We start from the raw sequence: 24,849 nt of genomic DNA on the forward strand, positions 1-24,849 counted from the left end.
TTTGTAATCTGTGGTCTTTTATTCTGTATTCGGTGAAGGCTGAAGCTGTATGTGTGACTGAGGTGAGGTATTTTACTAGTAGGCAAGGATTTGTATCAATCTTCTTTGTTGCCTTTTCTCATTCTCAACAGGACATGCATTGATGCTGCACTGCTGCCTTTTCCTAGGAAGGGCTATTGCTGTTTGGGTTCTTGGAATTAGTGTTGCAATTGTATGGAAGACTTGCTACTCAGGTGCTGAGTTTTTGGGGTTTTTTTCAAATTTTTTATTTTACAAGCCTGGTAGTAAGGGAGTTTGTTTCTGTTACTGAGATAGTACAGAATATCTTTATTATATAATTGAGTTGTATTTGAAACATCCTTGTTCTGTTCTGCATCCATTGTTTGGGGACAGGGGTGGGGACAGGGGTGGGGTGGGGGAGAGGGTCAGTGGGTTCCTGTGGGTGCAGAGGAGATGTTTACATTTAGCCCCATGATGGTCAAGCGTTCAGTGCGTCATACCTGTAAGCATTATCTGCCAAGTGTGTCCCAATAGAAAAAAGGTTGAGAACCACTGGTCCGGAGGACCAGTGGTTCTTGCATACGTTATGCATACGCAAGAACATAAGATCTGCCCCAGTATGGCAGATCTTATGTTCTTGCGTATGCAAGAACATAAGATCTGCCATACTGGGGCAGACCAAAGGTCCATCAAACCCAGTATCCTGTTTTAAATAGTGGCCAAACCAGGTACTTCTGATTTGGCAGGATTCCAAGCTGAATAAGCAGTGGATTTCTGCAACTCAATCTTAATAATGGTTAATGGACTTTCCCCTCCAGGAACTTGTCCAAACCCTTTTTAAACGCAGCTACACTAATAGCTTTTACCACATTCTCTGGCAATGAATTCCAGAGCTTAACTAAGTGTTATTAGTTTTAAATGTATTACCTAGTAATTTTGTGTTCTCCTTGGAACAAGTAAACAATTGATTAACATTTACTTGTTCCATTTCACTCATTATTTTATAGACCTCTACCATATCTCCCCTCAGCCGTCTCTGTACCTTTTCTAATTCTGCTATATCTTTTTAAAGATGTGGTGACCAAAACTGCACTGAAGATAAGGTCCTACCATGGAGCGATACAGAAGCATCTCTATTTTATTCTCCATTCTTTTCCTTAATGTTGTAAGGCTGTAAATCATTAGTGCAAGTTGGTATTGAATGTGCCACTGTATGGGCAACCCATGTATGAAAACAGAACTGGTGTTATGTGATCTCTGTTTGCCCCAGTGAGCATCCTGGCTGCTGAATTTTGAATGATTTGTAAAGGTCGTAATGTATTTTGCGGTAAACCAGTAAATAATGAATTGCAGTAATGGATAAATGGGAAAATAAAGGCTTATAGCACTGTTCTAAAGACAGAAGTGTTCAAAAACGGTTTAATGCAGCTTAGAAGTTTTAACCTGGCGAATGTAACCTGAACAGTTAAAGAGATATGTGGTTTCATGGATAGTTGCAGATCAAAAATTATTCCTAGATTGTTAACCTTTTTAGATATTTGAAGTGTAATTATCAAAAATGAAATTGTCTGGTATTGTACACCTGATGAAATAACCTAAGACAATGACCTCAGTCTTTAAGTTGCGTGCTTACATTGTGTGAAAACCAATTTTTCATACTTGAAAGGCACAGTGTGACACAATCTAGACTTGAAATCCATGTTGAGTTGATGGGGGACAAAAAATCTGTATGTCATCTTCATATAGCTTATGTCAGACCTAATGTGGAGAATAGATGACAGAGAGGAGTTAAATAGATATTGAAAAGTGCAGATGAGATTGATGATCCCTGTGGTACCCCAGTGGTTTTTGGAAACCAAGACAATACCGAGTTGGTTATTATCACTTGTGACCTGTTTGAAACCTAGGAGTACATATAGATGAAAACTTAAGTATGAAACCTCATAAGTAATATGATTAAATCTGACTACAACAAACTAAGGATTTGTTCCCAATCTCTGGCAACAAGGAGCTTTAGCAACATTTCACAAGACAGTAAATGTGGGATATTATTTACATGGAGATTGAAGTCACTCAGTAACACAGTTTTATATGTATGAATCGGTGCGTTGCTTAAGCACTCAAAGAATGGTGACATGATTTAGAACAGTGGTCCCCAACCCTGTCCTGGGGGCCCACCAGCCAGTCGAGTTTTCAGGATATCCCGAATGAATATGCATGAGAAAATTTGCATGTTATGGAGGCAGTGTATGCAAATTTTCTCTCATGCATATTCATTGTGGATATCCTGAAAACCCGACTGGCTGGTGGGCCCCCAGGACAGGGTTGGGGACCACTGATTTAGAAGACCCGGGGGACACATATTGTCCCCCGGGTCTTCTAAATCTCTCCACATATTGTCCCCCGGGGGACAATATGTGGAGAGATGTTCAGCATTCTAGAGGTCACTAACAGCACTTCAAAAGGTGTCGAAAAAGAGATAGCATATTTCTCTATAAACTTCTTGCTTGTTGCTAACAACCCTAGAACCTTATTTACCATAGTAAAAAACCTAAACACTGACAAAGCGGACTCTCCACAAAAACCTACCAGTAAACAGATGTAATGAAATAGCCATGTTTTTCAATGACAAAATCAAGAACCTAAAAACTAAAATTACAATTACAACGAAACAAGAAATTAAAATGAAAAAAAAAAGAGATGTTATACTATGGACGACATTCAATGAAACATCAGAACTAGAAATCGAATCAATGCTAAAAAAAACAAACCTAAATCCTACCCCACATGCAAATGACACAATACCAACCATAGACATAAAAAGAGTAACGAACACAGTATCCCCGACATTAGTAAAGATCGTGAACCTATCCTTAGAGGAAGAAACTATGCCAGAGACACTAAAAGGGGAAATAGTTAAACCGATTTTAAAGAAAAACAACAGCGACCCACTTAACCTAAGCAATTACAGACCAGTATCAAACCTTCCCCTAATCGCAAAATTAATAGAAAAAAACATACAAAAGCAACTTGCAGAACACCTAGATAGGATTAATATCCTGTATCCATCACGACATGGCTTCCGAAAACACTATAGCACAGAGACGCTACTGCTTGTGCTAACAGATAACATCATGAGATGTTTCGATAGTGGTAAACATTACATCCTTGTGATGCTAGACCTCTCAGCAGCCTTTGATACCATAAATCATGACATACTTTTAAATAGACTAGATGAAATAGGATTAAGTAACAAAACTATCAAATGGTTTAGATCATATCTAAGCAACAGATATTTTCAAGTACAAATCAAAGACATAATGTCAGAAAAGATTAACCTTCAAACAGGTGTACCACAGGGGTCAGCCCTATCGGCCACACTCTTCAACATATATCTCCTACCACTATGTCACCTACTGGCTGGTCTGGGCATCACACATTTTATTTACGCTGACGATATCCAATTAATACTACCCATTGACGACACAATTGACAAAACATTAAAAACAGCAAACATGTATCTAGATATCATCAAACAACTACTAAACCAAATGGACCTAGTAATTAATATTGAGAAAACAGAATTCATACATTTAGAATGAAAAAAAGACTGAGATCGTTCAAAAACCAATTATACTCAAAAACTACCAAAAAATAGAGTTAGCAAAGTACGGAACCTAGGAGTAATAATTGACACGGAACCTAGGAGTAATAATTGACACGGAACTAAGCTTAAAACAACATATATCTTTAAAAGTAAAGGAAGGATATGCTAATCTCATGGTGCTTAGAAGACTTAAACCACTTCTAACAACTGCCAGCTTTTGATCAGTACTGCAAGCGTTGATTTTTGCAAGCACTGATTACTGTAACGCCCTCCTACTAGGTCTACCATACACTTCACTAAGACCACTACAAATATTACAAAACATAGCTGCTAGAATCTTAACTGGCAAAAGCAAAAGAGATCACATCACAGAAATCCTGGCGGAGTTACACTGGCTACCCATTGAACAAAGAATTCAGTACAAAACACTTTGCACCATACATAAATTAATACATAATGAAAAAGCAGATTGGCTGAACACAGCCCTTCGGTAACACATCCCAACCAGAAACCTGAGATCAGCTAACAAAGCACTTCTTACTATTCCATCAATCAAAACAGCAAGACTAACACAAGTAAGAGAAAGAGCACTATCCTTCCTTGGCAGGACCCATACTATGGAACACCATGCCCTTGGAGTTAAGATTACAAAGTAACAACAAAACCTTTAGAAAAAATGTAAAAACCTGGCTCTTTAAATAAGCTTATAGTACCCAGGGGAATGCAGGTACTATATGATTTTATTTGTTAATTAGTTTAAGTTTCATCTGTAGTTCATCAATAAAGGATAAAAGTAAACTGATACTATGAGAAATGGACATGATTCATTACACTTACCAATTAATATTGTTTACAAACTATGTTACCGATCCTTAATGGCACCTGTATAATTTAATATACTTTAGCATCATTTTTATGTGCCTTAATGTAAACCGTTGTGACGGTGCCCACTGAACAACGGTATAGAAAAATGTAAAAATAAATAAATATGATTTCTGAAAATGATTAATAGTGCTCCCCCTCCATGGTGTGTTGTGGGTTGAAGTAAGTATAATCATCAGGGAAGCATTGATTAAGACTAGGAAAGTAATTATGGTTGCACCAGGTTTCTGTTATACATAAGCCATCCACATGTGGATAGTCGTGTATATTAATGGATTTCTTAGAAATCGATTGTGCATTGACCAGAAATATGTTGAACGTGGCATGAGACAGCTAAGAGTTTATGTGGAGGAAGTGGGATGTTAATTAGTCCTGACCTCGTTAGTTCGGGAGGAGATGTTCTAGCTGGTAGAGATCTGTATCGTCCTGTTCCAATGATTCTAGGAATATTCTTGCACAGAAAAAAAAGTCAGAGAAATCACATGAATAAAAAGATCACTCTTAGGTGCACAAAGGGCAGGCTGCTTTGTCACACTCCTTTGTGCATTGTCAACATTCCATGTCCCCTCATAATTCCTATCCCATTAAGAACCCCCACTAATACTGAAGCTATATCACTGTGGTTTTTTCATAGCAGATATTTTCCTAGCTCAGCCATGGCAGCCATCTTCAAATTTCATGTGGATGAGGCTAAGCACTGTAGTGTATTCCTTTTGTGTTGGCTATGAAAAGTCATATTGTACTGAATACAGAGCCACACATAATACATTAAAGCATAAGTACTATCAAAATATGTCTTAATTTAGCAAGGAGTAAAACAATTTTTTTTAAACTAGCTACTAGCACTACTGTAGATACAAAAACATCAGTTTGCTCTATGTTGAGTCTTCTCACAAACTTATGCTAATATCACAAAACATATCTAATTTTTTTGCACATCACTATTTAAAAATATAAGAAATTAAATATATTAAATAAAATTGAGCACTCAAGAATTGGACCACTAGATGAAGGGAAAAATCCAAAAATATATGTTTATGTTTTGACGATTACAGGTAGAAAGGAGCAAAGGCAATATTATCTGATAAGAAAGCACACTAGCTGTGGCACCATTAGAAAATGGATTAAAAAAAAAAAAGAAACCCATCAATTTGAATGTTTAACGTCTATTGTCAAGTAATGCCTGCCAAACCTGGCTTATTGGCTGGCATAAATATTTAAGGTGACTGGAGCTTGTCAGTATCTTAACAGAGTTTGGGTTCAGCTCAAGTAATACAAGAGCTGGTAGCCTAGTGGGTTGGTAGCAACACTTCTGCCTTTTCTCCCTTTTCATAGCTAAACAATCCGTGGCAAGGAAATAGAGAGACTAAAATCCCTTTGTGCTAAGAGATTCTTTAGTTTGGACTTAACATTTCATCCATTCATTCTGCTTCTCCTCCTCCAATTTTCTGATATAGTCTTATTACTACAACTATTTATCATTTCTAAAGCGATAGTAGACATACACAGTACTGAACAGATACCCTTAGACTTACTTGCACAAAAATCCAACCCACCTTATTCCCTGTGTTTCTTTTATAGAAAATTAGTATTAGGATTCCCTTTAAAATGAACGCCTAACAGTAAAAAATATTTTTCAAAATCCATATTGAGCAATATGCAGGATGTCGCAGTTTATAAGTAAATTCATTGTAATCTGCCTCAAGACCAACTTTGAGAAAAGAAGGAATATCAAATATCCTTATATAAATAAAATACAAGTATGAATGAATAATGATAATACAAAGAAAGGCTTAGAATACGAAGATATGGTGGAAACTTTCAAATATTTGACAACAGGCTAAGGTGAAGGGTTAATTCTTCCAGGTAAAGGGAAATTCAGGAGTAGGGATTCGTGATGTGAAGTTGCAAAGGGGTGGAATTAGTAGAAACACGAGAACATATTTCTTTGAGTGTAAGCAAAGCAGCAACAGATACAGAGCATGGTGGTAAAGGATTGGTTGGGGGTAACAGGTAGAGAAATACCAAAGGGATATGCTTGGGGCAGTTGTGAATGGTGGTGGTAGAAGCAGGGTTGAGGGGTCAAGAGGTGAATATGATCGGGATCTGGTGTTGGCTTGGGCAATAGGAATGTATATACTAATCCAGTCTAGATGGTAGATTATCAGAGAAATCTCAGGATATTAAATGGACCAAATGGTCTTTATCTGTTACCATTTACTATGATACTATATGTAGTTTTAAGTCCCGAATTTAACATTTGCATCTGTTCTTTTCAACACATGCATTAGAAACAGCACAAATTGTTTCCATGACATTCTGTGGCAGGTTAGCTGTACAGGGATTTAACAGAAATAAATACTCAGTTCGGTATTGTCCCTGAATAATGTGCATTATTGTTTGCTACAGTATACCCAACAGAAACCAAACCTCTGACTTCAAATGGAGTGTCCAATTCCTTCCAAAACAAATCAACTACATACTTTCTATTTTCTTTTTAACCATTTTCTTTATGAAATGCCCCAAGTCTCTTGCCCTGTATGTTCTGAGTATGTCATGTAGCACTATAGAAATGTTTAGTAGTAGTACTAGTAGTACATCCAGTGCTATTTCAAGAAATATTTACCAATAAATGGCTTACATCATTGTAAATCTATAATTCCTAGCTTCCCATGTGGCATTTTGTATTATATATTTCTGCCTGAGAACATTTAGCATCTACATTTAGGGAACTATATAATGAGCATTTTTCCCCACAGACACAACAGTGGAAAAAACCTTTAGTACATCAACTCTTCCACTGGTCTGAATGCAAACCTCTGAAGATGATTATGGACAATAGTGATATGATTTTACTCATACTGAGAACACTAACTTGTGTCAATTCTTATAAAGATGTCATCCATGAAAGAATACGTGTACCAGACCTGTCAACGGACTGTTTAATAGAGCAGGATTACCTGCATTTCTGAAACTACAAAACACAACCAAATTTAGAGATTTTCTTCTCAAATATTAGATTTTTAAATATTCTAAGTTTTATTAATGTTTTATAAAGGTGTTGTGCTGAAAGGTCTCTTAATTCCTTACACCTTATTCTTGCATTTATAAAATAATCCACACTGGTGCATTAACTAAAGAAAAAAAAAAAGGGTATAAATGACTCATGATAAACTGTTATTTGTTGCATGTCCATTTCACACTCTGGTGATTTTATAAGGTTCCAATCATTTGCAAACAAAGTCATAGTGACCTATACATAACCCTTCAAAGGAATTCTAGCATCAACCAACATTCAGTCAACTGTGTATTTCTAGTGCAATTTACAATCTGTGACAATTTAAGGGTAGAAAATAAAGCCATTTTTCCCCCAACTTCTGAATGTCTGTGTAATAATTTAGCTTGCTTTGCTGTCCTGTGTCTGTCCTTGCCAAACCAGCCATCTAATTCCTTCACGATGTCAATTTATGCAATGTATGGTCATTGCTCTCCTCTTCAACAATTCTGGAATTTTCACCAATACAAAAAGTTTCTCTGAGCTCTAATTCAGCTGAAAAGGGTGGGGGGAGGAAAAAACAAACAAACTACCACAACCAAATACACAGATTAGGCTAATCTCTGCAGTATGGTATGCAAAAAAACATGAAGCTAGTCCTGAAGAAGTCATCCTTACTCCAGATGGTTTCATTCAAGGAGCACCAGAGAGAATCCCTCTTTCTGGCTGCAAGCTCCACCATGGTGGTAGCAGCTGCCTTCCCTCCCTCCTAGAGACTGAGCTCATCACCTTTGTGGTTTGCCTGACTCCAGCCAATACTGAAGGACATAAGACTTGAAACCAGAGACTGCAAAACCACAGTGAAATGTGCTACAGCATAAGCCTCAGGACCAGCTTTATTGTTCTGGCTTTTAACACACTTCACGCTTAGCCTCAGGCTCCTGACAGCCATATCATTTCCTTTCAGTCTGAACTGGCCTCAGCCAAATGGGGAGGGGGATACTTTTCTGTTAAACTGCTCCAAAAGTCAGTGCCCACCAGCCAACCACCACAAATACATGTGTTTTCCTTTTTAACAGAAATCTATCTTCATTATTCTGAACAAACAGTATGCACTTGAGATTTTCACTTCTAGCTGGACCTCCCATTGCTTTCAGAAGAAAAGGCAAAGATAGAGACAGCCAAAGTTCAGCTGTTATGACCTATAATGAGGTCTAAGTCTCTTTTCATAGCATGGGGTGACTGCCTTTCCAACCCTCGGTTAGCAATAGTTTTTGGGATTATCCAGGGAATACCTTGAAAACGAGACAAGTACAGATATGAGAGAGACAAAGAGAAGGGCTGAACATACACCCAGAATAGGGTCAGTTAATCTACAATACACTCCATGCATGAACATGAATAATGATCCTATAATGCTATACAGCCAAGCTGACCTTCATGCAGCCCCAGCTGAAATTTCTAACCAAACCGCTGGCAGGATGCACAGATGGTACACAGAGGCCTAAAACAAAACTCAAAAGGCATTTTTATTTAACTTTCATTTCTCTTAAAAGCAAAGGGGAATCGAGGGAGTTGCTTACCTTTGAATCAATAACACAAGTTTATAAAGCAAACCCATCAGGGTACAAATGGATCAGAATAGGTAACAAGAGATTAACTCCAATGTAGTAAAATTATATGCAAAAAAAAAACTTATCGGTAATCAATTGGGTGTAGTATATGAAAACCACAACAGTTTGTGAGAAACCACGAGTTTAATAGACTGTGACAAATAAAGATTTTATGCTTTCTTAGTGCTTAGAATACTGATGACCTCTACAATAGGATTCCTTCCAGAGCTTAGTAAGAGGTATGAGAAAGGAATTTTATCCTACCTGCCAGTTCATTTTGCACATAAGGAGGGCACCTTAAAATGCAGACTTGGGTGACAATAAAACAACATGTGCATGGTTCACCAATAAAGATTTAATGACATGTCAACACAGTTTGTTTTGAGAAAGCAAACTGAAAATTGTCCAAATGTATATGTAATATAATTATGGCTTCTGTTTTTAGGTTTTAACCAATAAACAGCAATAAAATAGTCCCAATGTAAAAACACCATTCCCCTTAGTACTCTCTTACCCCTCCCTTTGCCTGCTTTGGATCCTCCTCCCTGTCACTGCGCCTTTTCCACACTGATGTCTCCTCAGCACACACAAGTTTTTAACAGTTGATGGATTTCCATTTTCCTACTTCTGACAACTCCTCTGCACAACTGTTCCCAAAAGTGAGCATTGGAGCTGGTGGGAAGAGGACACATTACGCAAATGGAGGGAGTTTGAGAGTGGTGGGGAGAAAGTTGAGGATAGACTGGTGGGGAAAGATCGGGTCAGAGTGGTGTGGAGGAGTGTGTTATGTTGGGAAGCATGTGCTGGTGGCTGCAGTAATGGGAGTATTGCTTTGTTATGGCAGTACACCTTTATATTAAGAAAATTTAATTTGATTCAACATGGAAAAATTACAGAGCAAAAATACCTGTGTTGCAAAAACACCAATATACGTCAATTTTTTGTACCCTCATAAAATTCCTAACTAGTTAGAAAATAAACATCTACATTTACAATCCATAAACACCTAAAAACAGAAGCCTTAAATATAATTAAAACAAATTATCAAAAATGTAATAATGTAATGCCAAAACCAATACTGAAATCTAATGAAAATGTGAACCGGTCAAGATGAAAAGGAAAAAAAAAAAATTTACAGGACAAATGAGATTTCTGTACAATAACACAATTACAAACAAGCAAAACATTACACAAGTGATTCCCAAATCTGTGCTGATGACCCCACAGCCAATCGGGTTTTCCAGATATCCACAATGAATATGCATGAGATATTTGTATACAATAGAAACCAAGTATATACACATTTATTTCATGCATATTCGTTGTGGATATCTGGAAAACTCAACTGGCCATGGGGGGTCACAAAGGCAGGCTTGGGAACCACGGCACTACAGAGTTTAAAACCTCCAAATTCCCTGATTTTTGACAAGGAACCATTACAATACAGTATTTTCACATATTTTATTCCCTCAAACCTAATGTCTTAGGCTTAACTTACTTAGCAGTTCCTCCATTGCCTTCATCATTGTCAGAGGAAGATGATGTAGAAGAGGCAGGGAAATAGGTAGTATCTAAATGATTTGGGCTTCCACTCTGTGCAGGGTTTATTGGAGAAGATCGCTCATACAAAGGAGTATGTTTTCCTTCATGAGGAATGTTACTGTTGTAGTTCTGCTCAGATAGATTTTTTCCACCTGTGGTATCCAAGGTGATGGCAGGCTCAGAGAGGTTGTAAGGGTATGGACCCTGACCTGACGCACCACCCTGGTTGGACACTTGTTGGGCCTAAAACAAGACAATGTGTTTCAATTGTAAGCAGTCAACCAAGCCAACATAGTACTGGAAAATGAGCTTTATCCTTAAAAATATATAAATATTTTTATAGTGATCCAAGGATAGACATAGGCCATTAATACTTCTCAAACTCTATTAGCAGGGACTATTTGAAAGCTACATAATTTGTGTAGCAGTAAATCAAAACTGCAGCAAGTTTAAAAGTAGCATAGAAAAATTAGACATGTTTTTCTAAGCTTTCTATGTCTGGCAGATTTTCCCTCTCCTCTTTGTGCATCTATTTCAATGTTTTTTCATTCAGTTTCTTTTTTCTTCAAATTCCTGTGCTCATTTTTCTATGCCTTATCTTTCTTTTTCCTCAGTCTTTCCCTAAACAAATTCTCTTCCTTTTATTTTATTAACTCCCTCTGCAATCACCTTTCCTCTATTGGCCCACACTTCTTTCTTGAGGCCAGTCAGCAGGATGGGCTGTGCTTTTCAGGGTCCCATGTGGTAGAGGCACAGCTCCTCCTTCCAGCTACAAACCTCCCTCCCCCAGTCCTTCACCATACATCCTCTCACTGTACTAATGCACATCAATCAATGCCATCCAAGGGCCTACAGTATGGCCACTGGCCCCATTCTGCAACTTCTTCCTCTACTACAACCTACTGCACTAGGCCTTCTGCATCCACTTGCCCTCTGCTGCAAGCCTACTACCTGTCCCAGCTCTTCTGCTGCCATCAGCCCTGCTTGCTGCAGCATCCTTGCTCCTGACAAATGTCCCATAACTGTGTTAGTGCTGCTCACACTGGAGGTCCAAGCCCTCTTCTGGTAGCACTCATACTAGCACCAGCAGGGAGCTCTTGCATTGCTACCAATGCGATATTAGTCTGATAACTTCACTGCATAGAACTAGCTGCCTCATTTTTTGTAATGTGATAACCAGGAACATTTTTCCCCTGCATATTACTGCAGTGTTGTGCAGCTGGCAAATGCTGCAAATCCACAAATGCTTAGAAAAGTTATTGTCCGTTTACTGACTGATCAAGCAATTTCTGACAATTCACACAATGCTTTCAATTCAAGAACAAATTTGAAACGTGAACAGTAGCACTAATTGCCAAGGCTTCAACCCTAGCTATCGTCCTATTCACATATCTTTCATAAAATCTATGAACATATATGAAAGATGGATGAATGGACAGAAGCCAGGGTTGAACCCTTCACAATTAGTAGTACTGCTCATGCATTTCAAACTTGTGCTAATTCAACCCCTTTTTTGCATCTGTTGCCATGTGTCCGATATATGCGCATGTACTTTTCTGTTCAATTAAAGAAGAAATTTCTAGAGTAGTTGGAGATATCAATAAAACCATGAATAGAGGCTATAAAAAAAAATCAGCCTGAAAGCTCATCACTGACCCTGCTTAGTTGCACAAGTTAGTAATAAAAGGAACATTATACTTGCCACTGGTTTTGCCTGCACAGGGGTCTGTGGAATGTTAAACATCTGAGGAGGAACATAGTGTGGCACTACACCAGGCACTCCAAACTGATTTGGTCTGGCTGCTCCATCAACATAGGAGAGGGAGAAAAAGGAAAAGGCGGATGTCAGAACAATGAATCAAACTGACGCGTTGAAGATAGTAATGGGAACACAAGTCATGCCTCATTATGGTAATCTTAAACTGGAGCTAACACAAGCAAAATATACTGCCATGATAATAATTCTATCTTTCATACAGAAAAGTCGTCAATACAGTGTGTCTCTGACATGTTCCACCGTATCCAACTGAAATGATTGAACTCAGCAGCAGAAGAGATTTCTTGATCCTTTTAATGCCTGTAAATTTGTATACACAAAGTATTTTCTCGTTAGAAAACAGCAAATTATCAAAGTGAGTTCTGAACTCTCAGAGCTACAATAATCAATAATCATATCAATCGTGGACTTAGAAAGCAAGCCTTTAAACATGTTATACTTCTTTTTTGAAGAGAGACACAAGTGGGCTGGAAATGTCTAGTAATACCGAGGTAGCTCTAACCACTTTAGTTTCCTCACACAACCCTACTTTCTGTCCAGAAAGTTATTTCCAGAAGCAGAGCATTCCATGCAGATGTTCCCTTAATCGAACTGCTATTCCTGCAATACTTGCTCATAAGCACTACTGGCTGTCAATACTACAAAATATATTCCATCTAGTCATTGCTAGGGGCTATTGAAAAAAATAATACCTTTTACCACTTTAGTTTTTATTTTCCATTTACACTGGCAGGAAAGACAGCTTCAGAGAGATATTGGGATGTGGTTCATTGCACAACTATCTACACACATATAATAACTAGTTTCTTGGCAAGACCGGTCACAGTACCTTATGATATGGGGTAAATTACTATCTAGCCAAGCTTATAATTCGATTGTAGGACAAAGTGAGGGTAACTGTTCCTCATCAACCATCCAAGGGCAAAGCTTACAAAACGCTTCCAAGAAATCTAGAAAAATATCATCCACCCATTAAAGATGCAAGTGGAATTTGTACTATCAAGACTTAGTTGTTGAAACTTTAAATCTTCCAATGACTGATTATCAAATGTCAAAAACTCTACAGTACACTGAACATTTTTGTTTTACTTGAAGAAATAATAATCTGAACAAGTAAAAAAAAAAAAAAAAAATCTGATGCTGCCCATGCTATGGGTTTGATAGTTGCTTAATTTTGATTGTAAATATTGGGGATAACCTGTGCAAAGCGGCAGTTACTACCATAAGAAACTTGCTGGGCAGACTGGTCTTTTTCTGCCATCATAACTATACTATATAAGGAAGAGGGTTCTAAATCAACTCTGTAAACTCCGATTTAAATTCCACCAACACTACTCACTGCGTGACATTAAGGGCTAGATGTACCAAAGTATTTCTCTTAATTTGTATAAATGGAAAAAGATGTTTAGGACGCTGACCAAATTAATCATTTAACCTCTCTTACATTGTAACTATGCGAAACATGTACTCTGTATATCAGTTACAAATAGACTTTAGAAGACACATCAGAAGTTTCCTGTGAGGTGGGGTATACTTCTGGGATGGTCAGCTAGTGTTTGGAGAGAATAAAGTAAAGTCTACTAAATCATTACCATTTATATCAAATACCTTTTATTGCAACAAAGCTTTGTATTTTAACCCTTTATTGAAGAGTCTAAGGAGGAGATTTACTAAGCTGCGGTATTTTACCACAGCAAAACTTACCACAGATTTACTAACCTGCAATACTACATACCACAGATTAATAAATCCCATAGCAAATTTTCCATACATTCCTAGCTGCACAACACATGATGGTGGCCCCATAGCCCCAGGATATCCTGGGGCTGCCATTTTTTAAAGGGCCAACCTGACCTCCATAAACCCCACCCCCAGCACAGAGTAAAAGTTATCCTTGGTCTAATGGGAACCACCCTCCTTCTCCCATCCTCACATGTGCACGTTGAGCAGATTTAGAAAATACAAGTAAATTCAAGGCCTCTTCATACCCCGCGCTCCTTACCAAATCCCTCCACCACCCTAGCCCTCACCCATGAATTCCGGCCCATACAGCTTACTTGTACTCCATAAGAGTCTAGTGAGGGTAGGAGCAATGCCCATTTGCTCCTATCCCACGGGTGCCATTTTTCAAAATGTTTCTGGGTTGACCCCTGAAGATCCTTGCAGTTCAGAAGGGTGAGGGGGGGGGGGGGGGAATTTGTGCAAGGGGTGGGTTTTTTCAGAAAGAAGGAGCCTAAGGGAGCCTTGAATTTATTTATTTATTTTTTTAGCTCGAGTCGAGTTGCAGGGTTTGGGGATGGAAGAGGGGAGTTCCATTAGATCACCAGGAATAAAAAACTTTTATTCTGTGCTGCCGGTGTTTGTGTGTGTGTGTGGGGGGGGGGGGGGGGGGGGGGGGGGGACGACTCCAAGGGTATCAGAACAAACATTAGCATTAAGATTCTCCTGGGGAAGTTAACTACTACTTTAGAGGTGTAGTTAACTTTCAACAAATAAATTAACACAAGCCATGTCATTTCAGTTACAAATTGATGAGCTGATCTGCATGCAAATCAGATCATTAACATGCCTGCCTGCTAGATTTGCTAAATTGCAGATGACCCTGTTTACTGAATGCTAACGCCTTACCACAGCTTAGTAAATGACCCCCCCCCCCCCTTTGCTTACTAACCATTAGGCCCACTTAGACACTGACTGACTATGTAAGACGACCTCTCATGCTCATAGGCAACTTTCATCATTTAAAAAAATTAAGTAAAAATCATTTCTAATACCATTCTGGACAGAACCATAGAACCCAAGATGCTATCAAATTCTTTTCAATAATCATTTTTATTATATATTTTGTCAAATCTTTGCAATGACAACACATACAATTATAAAGAAGGAAAGGAAAAACCAGATTAAAGACTAATACACATGTACAAATTACAAATTTTATGTATTATATCAAACTATTTCTGATTCCAGATGGTCTAAGAGTGAAATAAAAGAGGAATCATTTCCCAGGTATTAATGTTTACTTCACAGTATTATATAATGAAGATCAGTGAACTGGGTTTAGTAAATTGATATGAAAAGGTATATAAGCAACATAATCAAAGCTGGTAAGATGCCTAACACATGGGGCACAGAGCTGTGAAACCTACAGATTAAGTTTTACTTCTCATTTCCACTACCCACAGCTACAAAATATTTAAAAATTTAGTAGTAGTTTGGACCCAATACAGACTACTAAAGGACAACAAAAAGTTAATGAAAATTTTCAGTTCTATTATCCTGATAATATTTTAAGAAATGTTACCTACCTATGTAAGGAGCTGGTTGAAATGGCAAAGGCTTACTACTTGCAGAATAATATGCAACTGCCCTCTTAAATCGAGTAACTTTGTCATCTGTTCTGGACTGGAGAAAAAGTTAAGAGAACCTTGTAAAAAAAATATCTATATTCAAATTCTTACATAATGCAGTCACAACTGGCTAATTCATATCTATTTGTATACTGCATATTGTTTTAGATTAGCAAATATTCTTATCACTCAATGCTCGATACATGGTAAAAATAAAAACAAAAAACTGTTATAAATCAGGTAGTTTGCATGGGTTGGCAGCATAGCCTCAGAGGTAATGCACAGAGATGTGAAATCTGGAGACATGGGTTTAATCGCATCGTAACCAATCACTATAGAACCTGAATGCAGCAACAAATGTATTCAACCTTTAAAAAAAATTAGAAGCATTTAAAATAGGAGTGCTAGGCTGATCCCCATTCTCCTAGTAGCTGCTGGACCATGAGATGAGAATGCTGCAGCAGCAGGATTTATAGTCCCTAGGATTGCAGGATTCCTAATTATTGCTCAATACTTAAGATCGTCTAAGATCACACTCATATCAGACTCCAGAGAAGCAGCAGACTGTACCTCTCAGGAAAATGACTGCTGTTGTAATGAGTGGACGAGAGGAGAGGTTTCTCTCCTACCCAGACCGTTTTCAACGTGTTGAATATGATCTTAAACATTCTCCTTGGAAGTTTCTACTGGTTTGCCTCAAGGGTTGGCTCTTTCCGCGATCCTTTTTAACATCTATTTAGTGCCCCCTCTGTAAGATTCTGGCTATTCTGTGTGATGGATATAAACTCTACACAGACGACATTCAATTTTTTGTTCGAGTCTGTCCCTCTTGGAATGATAGTGTTGAACTGGTTAATCTATGCTTATCTTCCAAACATTGCCTTTTTTCCAATAAACTATCTTTAAACATCTCCAAAACACAATGTGTTTTGATTCAACGTATCCATTCCAAGATTTCGCTGTCTTCAATTTCTATTGAAAATACCTCTTTTTCTTTAAACACTCCGATACGCAACCTTAGCGTACTAATAAATCCTCTGCTATCTTTCCTCCCTCATGTTAAAATCATCATAAAGTCTGGATTCTTCAAACTAAGAATCTTTAGTGGTCTTAAACATCTTTTGGAAAAATCTGATTTTCGAACAATAGTTCAAGATTCTATTCTCCCCACAGGAGATTATTGTAACTATGTTCTACTAGATCTTCCTTCAGTAACCCTAAAACCCTTACAACTACTGCTCAATGCAGCTGTGCATCTTACTTCTGGAAGCAAAAGCTGGGATCATATCGCTTCCGTCCTAATGGATTTACATTGGTTACCCATCAATGAACGTATTAAGTACAAAATCGCAGTCATTGCCTATAAATTGATTTCTGTTTCTTCATGGGGCAATGCTTTATTACATCTATATTGCCCCACCCACCAACTTCGCTCTTCTCAAAAAGGCTTTCTTGATGTTCCTTCTCCATCCCATGCCAGGCTGTGTACAACCAGGGACAGTGTTTTTTCTCTTGTGGCACCTATTTTGTGGAACACTTTTCCAGTTGAACTGTGTTTAGCAGACAATTTAAAAACTTTCAAATCCTTATTAAAAACATGGCTGTTTACTAAACTATGGCACTATTGTAAGCATCTCCTGATTCAGCTACAGCCTGTCCATGTTCAAGTTTATTTATTGATATATGTATGTAACGTACATGTATTACTTTATGTATGTTTTATGCTGTACATCGCCTAGGTTTTTTTAGGTGATTAATAAATTTAAATTAAAAAAAAAAAAGATAAAAAATGTTTAAAAAAAAAGCCTTGACTAGCTAGGACTATAGATTCATGGTGATGCAGCCTCAAGTTGCTCCAGTTTCCGAATAAGCAGGAAGTCCAAAAGAGCAGAAGGATGACGCTAGTCAAAAAAAAAAAACAAAAAACAAAACAGCAATGCCTCCAACTCACTGCAAAACTGAAATCTGCAGGAGGTAGGCAGCTTTGGAAGACAACACCAAAATAAATATAATTGGCCCTGGAGCTGGGGAATGGGTAGGCTGGAAAATTTTTCCCTAAGCCCTACTTCATCAAATTTGCACCCTAGAAGCAGCCTTGTCCTTCCTAGGCTCAGCAGGGATAAAAAGCAGCCGTATTCCGAGTCTTTCTCACCAGGTCACCAGGGACTCTGTGGTCAAGAATATAATAAACTACATATCCTGTTAGGCATAGTACCAAAAAAACAGAGTCCAAACGTGGACAACAGTTATGTAAACCAAATGCCAGAAAATAGTTGACCCACTAAAAATTTCAATTGATACTATTGTCTATATATTATAAATCACTGATAAGAGTTTAAAAAAAAAACCCTTTTTATTGACGCCCACATCAAAAAGTAAAACAAATATAAAGGACCTACATGTGAGGGAATTGGTCAAAGACGTTTGCTCCTTAATTCTAATTCCAAAGTTTACATTTTATTTATTTATTTAGAGGCTTTTATATACCGATGAACGTTGGGAACATCACATTGAACAAAAAGTGCAGCTAAACAAGCTTTACAGAGAACAATGAACAATGCGCAGAAAGTTGAACAATAAAGGGGAGGTAAAACTACAGGGGGGCAAAAACAACTAGGGCGAACTGTAATTTGAACTGAACATGTTACAAAAGAAATAAAATGTGGGAACCATAAAAATAAAATACAATTAATTAAATAACGGTAGAATATCACATAAGTTAGAATAGCAGAGTTCAGAGGGGAGAAGTAGGTAGTTAAGAGTAGGCTTGTCTAAAAAGGGAAGTTTTAAGGTTCTGCTTGAATTTTTTTGGGCAAGGTTCTTGACGCAGGAAGGATGGGAGCTTGTTCCATAGGAAGGGTCCCGCCAAGGAAAATGCCCGAGTTCTGGTGGAACCGAGTTTAAACTGCTTAGGGGAAGGGATGCACATTACTGAAAATAAAATATATTAAGACAATATATTATGGGAAGTTATGTCCACTCATGTCTTGATTTAAATCCAAGGCCAGATACTTTATATGTGCTGGAAACCCATATCATATGTCTTCATTAAACATTAAGTTGATATTTATAGTTCTTTTTTTCTAACAAGTCTGTCATGGAATCAGACATATGAGTAGTTAAAAAGAAATCCAATTGGATCCCGCTGGGTCCACAGATCCATATTTGGAAGCTTTTCAAGGAACTTAGCATCATCACTGAGAATTCTTTGGCAGAAGGTGTTTTTAAATCTGTGATCAGAAGAACATCAAGCCATAAGGAACTAAGGAACAATCACGATATTGTCATCAAGTCAGTAAATAAAAAGGGGGATACTGTAGCCATTCAGCAATGTCAACAGTACAGAGATGAGATTCAACACCAGTTGAGGATCACCACTTATTACAAGAAATTATTCCAGGATCCCACCACTGATATTCATCTGGAAATCTCATTACTTCTTACTGATACTGAAAGATTAAAAAAAAAAAAAAAAAAAAGAGCTTCTTTGACAGTTAAATGTCCCTGCATTCTGGTTATTTATACAGTACCTAAGTATATAAATCTTAAGAACATAAGAACATGCCATGCTGGGTCAAACCAAGGGTCCATTCAAGCCCAGCATCCTGCTTCACCAGGATACCCTATTATTTCTAGGAACTACTGGCAATATTTATGGACTTTTTTTTATTTTAAACCATTTATGTCCGTGTCACATTCATATGTGCAAGATTCTTCTCACATACTTAAGGAATTACATGATCTTTTAGGATTAACATGTGAAATGCTTTTACTTACAATGGTCTTGAGTTATTATATACTAACATGCTTCAACAAGCCACACTTGAAGTAGTATCTGCCACTGTAGCTAAAAGACCTGAACTCTGTAGGATGCCCACATAGTTCATCGAGTCATTAGCACAACTTGCTTTATAAAAATTATTTTTGTTTTGAGCAACGGTTTTACTTGAAAGATGGCACAACTATGGGAGCAGTCATGGCTTCCAATTTTGCCAAGCCCTGTGTTTCTACTTTTGAAGACTTTTTTTATGGTGGTTCTTGGTTTAAACATGTTTTAAGATGATGGTGATACATTGATATTTTCTTTATTTGGAAAGATACAGAGGAAACATTAGGCCTATTTTTGCAATCGATGAACACTTTGCATCAGAACCTTAGGTTTTCAATGGTGTACCATCACTACAGTATATCCTTTTTGGACAATATCATCATAAAAGAAGCAGGTACTATATGAATGGAACTGTATTGTAAGCCCGTAGAAAGGAACAATTTTTTATGTTAGAGTTTTCATCCTCGCAGACTGCAACAGGGTTTGCCGATTAGTCTGTTCTTGAGAAGAAGATTATGTTCAGACGTTGTACAGTAAGTCACAAGCTCAAGATCTCATTTGGAGATTTGAGTCAAGGATATCCTTTACACATTATAAAAAATGCATACTGTTGAGCACTTTATTCTAATCATAATTTACTTTCAGAACATCAAAAACTAATTAGAGAATTTCAGTTAGGATGCATTTTAAGATACATGGATAAAACTGCAGCTATCATTACAGACATATGTAAGTACTAGAATGTTCTGTCCTTACATGAGGTGTTTCATCAACTGCCCATAACAGCCTTTTCTAGGGGGCCAAGAACATTTGAGGTAGATTTTAAAAGGGTTGCAAGTGGCAAAACCGGGAGATATGTATGCCACGCGAATTTTAAAAGACCCGCCACCATGCGCATATCTCCCCGTACGCAGATAAAAAATGTTTGACGAAAAAAGGGTGGGACGTGGGCGTAATCTGGGCAGGCTGGGACTGCACCATGCAGTCAGTTATGCACACTAGGGCGTGCTGGGATCCCACGACCACATAACTTGCTTCTGTTATGGGCTGCGTTTAAGTAGTTAAATTTTAAAAAAGGATAGTTAACATGGTTTTAAGGGTCGGTATTAGTAGGGTAAAAGGGAGGCTAGTTAAGTAGGGGGTTTAGAAGTCCTCCCTTTTACTGGGGCGAACTGGGAAACAGGCCTGTGTCGCCGCACGCATCTACTAAAATCCCCCCCCAATTACAGGCTCGAGACAGTATTCACATAAACAAGCACATATTATAAAATCAGTGCGTGCATGCACATCACTTTGAAGTTTGCTACTTTTGTGAATATCTGGTAATGGTAGCATTACCATTAGTTCAGCTATCATCTAAACCCATTTTTGGACATCAAAAAGGTGGCTTATGTTACTTTTGTAATTTGGCAGATACTGGCTCTACCTGCAAACATCCATCTACAAGGGACATATATAAGCTTAAAAGTAACAAGAATGGTCTTTCCAAATTAGTGATTTGTGTTCAAATGTCCATGTCCTATGATTTATGTGGGACAGATAAAATGTTTGTGATAAGACAAGACTTATGGAACTATACAAACTGGCAAACTATAAGCACTTATGGTAGATCATCGTATCCTTCATAAACACACTTTTAGGATTTACATGTGTATTTTTGATCAGGTTTCCCCTCATTAGCACAGATCAGACTTAAAGGTGGAACTCAATAAATGAACAATATTACATTTTCACACTACTGGTAACATAATCCCAAGGCTTGAATTGTGAAATGGATTGGTATTCTTTATAGTTTTTGTACTGAAGATGTACAATGCTAATGTTTTAAACTGTTTCATTCTGAATATGCGAGTCCATGACATCTTGAAGTGATAATCCCCTTGTACAGGTCCTTGGTGAGGCCTCACCTGGAGTACTGTGTTCAGTTCTGGAGACCGTATCTCAAAGGAGACAGGATGGAGGCGGTCCAGAGAAGGGCAACCAAAATGGTGGATGGTCTCCATCGAATGAATTATGAGGAGAGGTTTAAGAACCTAAATATGTATACCCTGGAGGAGAGGAGGAGCAGGGGTGCTATGATACAGACCTTCAGAGACTTGAAAGCTTTTAATGATCCATGGTCGTCAACAAACATTTTACATTGGAAACAATTTAGTAGAACTAGGGGTCACAATTTGAAACTCCAGGGAGGAAGACATAGAACCAGTCAGGAAATATTTATTCACGGAGAGGGTGGTGGATGCCTGGAATGCCCTTCCAGAGGAAATGGTGAAAACTAACTGTGAAGGATTTCAAAGGGGCATGGGATAAACACTCTGGATCCCTAAAGGCTAGAAGATGGGAATAAATAAAAAAGCATGGAGCGGCAGTGACTACCTTGGGAAGCTTGCTGGGCAGACTAGATGGACTATTTTGGTCTTTTTCTGCTGTCATTACTATGTTACTAACAGGTCTATTTACAATATATTTAAAATCTGCCTCATTTCTTTGCAGTAATGGCTCATATGTGAGAGATCATTGAAGATTTACTCCTGATGCAACAGTTTTTGAAACGTGAATTCACATCAGGTCATTAGTGAAGACATATAGAGAGTTTTCAGCGCACATAAAGTATCTGGCCTTGGATTTAAGTCAAGACATGAGTAGACATATTAAGACAAATTATTATGAGAAGATATTTTATTTGCATCTTTTTCAAAATTTCAAAAAATAATGTAAACTTTGAGACAGATGATTACAATTGCCCGGTGTCCTCAATATGAAGGTCCTTTAAATATATAGTGTTGAGAACGGTGTTTTCGTGTGCCCATGGGCCTCAGCCCGACCCAGACCTTCCGGACCGAGCCAAGGGTCGACGGTGGCCCCGCATGGCTGACAGTCTACCCTCCGCCAGGCCGGCAAGCTCCCATGGCCAACATCAGAGGATGTTGGAAGTTGAATGGTTCTCCGACCATTCCGGGCCCTTTCGGACCTGCTGTGAGCAGCAGGTCTGGCCTGAGGTTGAGGGCAGACGGGCCTTGACATGGAGACATGACTATGGAGTGATGCGACGGCATCCAGACGAAGCCACGTGGCTGATGCAACGGCATCCAGGGAAGAGACTCGACATACACAAAGGCAACACGAAGCATGGACATTGGCACTGTCTCTCAGGGCGCCCTACTCAGGCCACCCGCGGGACTGAGTCACGGACCACCCTGTCCATTACGCGCCCTACACAGCCCCAAAGGCTGGTCACGGACCACGACGGGAGCGGGACAGCACAGGAACACACATCCAGGACTTGACGGCTCAGGAGCACAGGACAACCATCCACCGGCAGGCTAGTCCACTCAGGAGTACTGCATCTGAGGGACCCCCGGCCTACCGGACCAGAAGGCTCGAGAGCGAAGACGAGGCATGGCGTAGGAAGGAACATCAAGGAAGGCAGGAACACTAGGACGTGGAAGATCACGAAGACACCTGGACATGGACCTCAGACACGAAGACTTGACATGGAACAGCAGGACGAAACAAGGAGCTCCTTAAAAACTGGAAGACCTTACACGGGCTCTGGCAGGTAGGAACCTCCAGGGCGAAGACTCCACAATGATGCAAGGCCTGGAACAACAGACAGAGCAGCCCTAAATAGGGCTGGAGCAGGAAACAGTCATCAAGGTGGGGCCAAGACACTTCCTGTGTCTGGCCCTTTAAATGAAGCAGGAAGACGCGGCCGCGCACCTAAGAAGAGTGCAGGAGCTGTGCAGGACCGTGGACAGTGGCCTGCACAGACGTACAACGTCAAACAAGGCAGGGCTGGCCTGGGACACAGGCCCGATGTCGGCAGCAGCTCCAGCCACTGCAGGAGGCCCCAGGGGCGGCTCCAGCCGCCGGATGGCACCGGGGCTTGCGGCCTAGTGCCGCGAAGAGGCAGATGACGTCGGGGGCACTCCCCGAAGACGGTGGAAAAGTCCACGGCTCCGGCCACGGTGAAGAGTGGAAGCACGGGCGGCCTCTGGGCCGCGTGGGCAGGCCAACAGCGGCGTCCTGCCGCATCGGCGAAGAAACGTGTTGAGTCAGTGAGCCTGCTCGCGGGGGGACCCGCGAGCAGCGTTCATAACATATAGTTTCAGATTTTGATGTATGAGAGTCAGAAAACATTTTGCTGAAGCAAAGTGATCTATGATATATAGACAATAGTATCAATATAATTTTTTTTAGTGAGTCAACTAACTTTTGGCACTCCGTTAGGCATAGTGCCATAAACCTATCCACTGGAGTCCAACAGTCCTGCCGTCTAAATGGGCATGCAGTCAGCAGAGCATGAGAAGGGAAAATGTTAGAACAGGTGGGAAAAGGCAATGCCAGAAAGGAGCAGAAGAGAAGAATGTGACAACTACACCCCTGCAGAGCGATGAAATGTGGACTGCTACCAAGAACAGACTAATCGGCAAACCCTGTTGCAGTACAACTATGGAAGTGGAGTTAGGGTAGGGAAAAAACCTAGATGCCTATTGCTAACTTTCAGTGCTAGCCATCTAAATCTAGACAAATTGCAAGCCTAAATTGGGCTCTAACTTCAGCTGAAACTGTCCTACATTTTGGCACCTAAAGCTTAAGTGAAGCACTGAGCATTTTTTGTAAACTGGCCTCTTAGGGCTGGATGCTTTAGATGCAACTCTGATATTACTCTCTGCTTCAACAGCAGTGGGTGAAGGAGAATTGGATTTGGACGGTAGCCAACGAGATCCCTGACTTTTACAGTCTGTGAAACTGATAGGCATGGGGGTAGCCTGAGCGGAGGATACTGCCATAGGCTTACTGGGCAGACTGGATGGACCATTTGGTCTTTTCTGCCATATATCTATGTTTCTACTTGATCCCCAGCAAACATTTGAAAGATGAGATAACCAGATAAAATATTTTAAATCTATTTATTGAATCAATGCCCTGGAGCTGTGGGTGATAGGGAAATGTAATGATTACTTTGTTCTGAAAAAGCAGAAGAGGCTATGGGGAAAAGGGCAGATGAGTAAAAAGTGTGTCTCATACAGTGCCAGCACTTCAAGGCTCTCTGAAGATGATGATCCCTTCTGGATTATTCATCTCTAAACAAAATTCCAGACCAGTGCAGGGAACTGCCAGTTCTTCTTTGCCAGGGAAGAGGTGTCATAATCAGAACAAGAACTTTGAATTTCCTGCCTGTTGAGTTACTACACTTTTTCCCAACTCACTCTGGAGGCACACCTAATCCAATTGGGTTTTCAGGATTGCC

At 39.2% G+C, this 24,849-nt stretch overlaps 1 protein-coding gene across 1 annotated transcript in view; it reads right to left on the reverse strand.

Moving 5' to 3' along the window:
• The window catches only part of FAM120A (family with sequence similarity 120A), a 239,048-nt gene that overhangs the window by 102,126 nt on the left and 112,073 nt on the right, over window positions 1–24,849 (reverse strand). Inside the window, exons 5-7 of the mRNA XM_029600848.1 lie at window positions 15,725–15,821; window positions 12,342–12,439; window positions 10,596–10,882 (exon numbers count right to left, since the gene is read on the reverse strand). Of these exons, the coding sequence (XP_029456708.1) occupies window positions 10,596–10,882; window positions 12,342–12,439; window positions 15,725–15,821 (482 nt within the window). The remainder of the gene's footprint in view (window positions 1–10,595; window positions 10,883–12,341; window positions 12,440–15,724; window positions 15,822–24,849) is intronic.

The sequence above is a fragment of the Rhinatrema bivittatum genome, chromosome 4, assembly GCF_901001135.1.
Source record: "Rhinatrema bivittatum chromosome 4, aRhiBiv1.1, whole genome shotgun sequence".
Taxonomy (NCBI): domain Eukaryota; kingdom Metazoa; phylum Chordata; class Amphibia; order Gymnophiona; family Rhinatrematidae; genus Rhinatrema; species Rhinatrema bivittatum.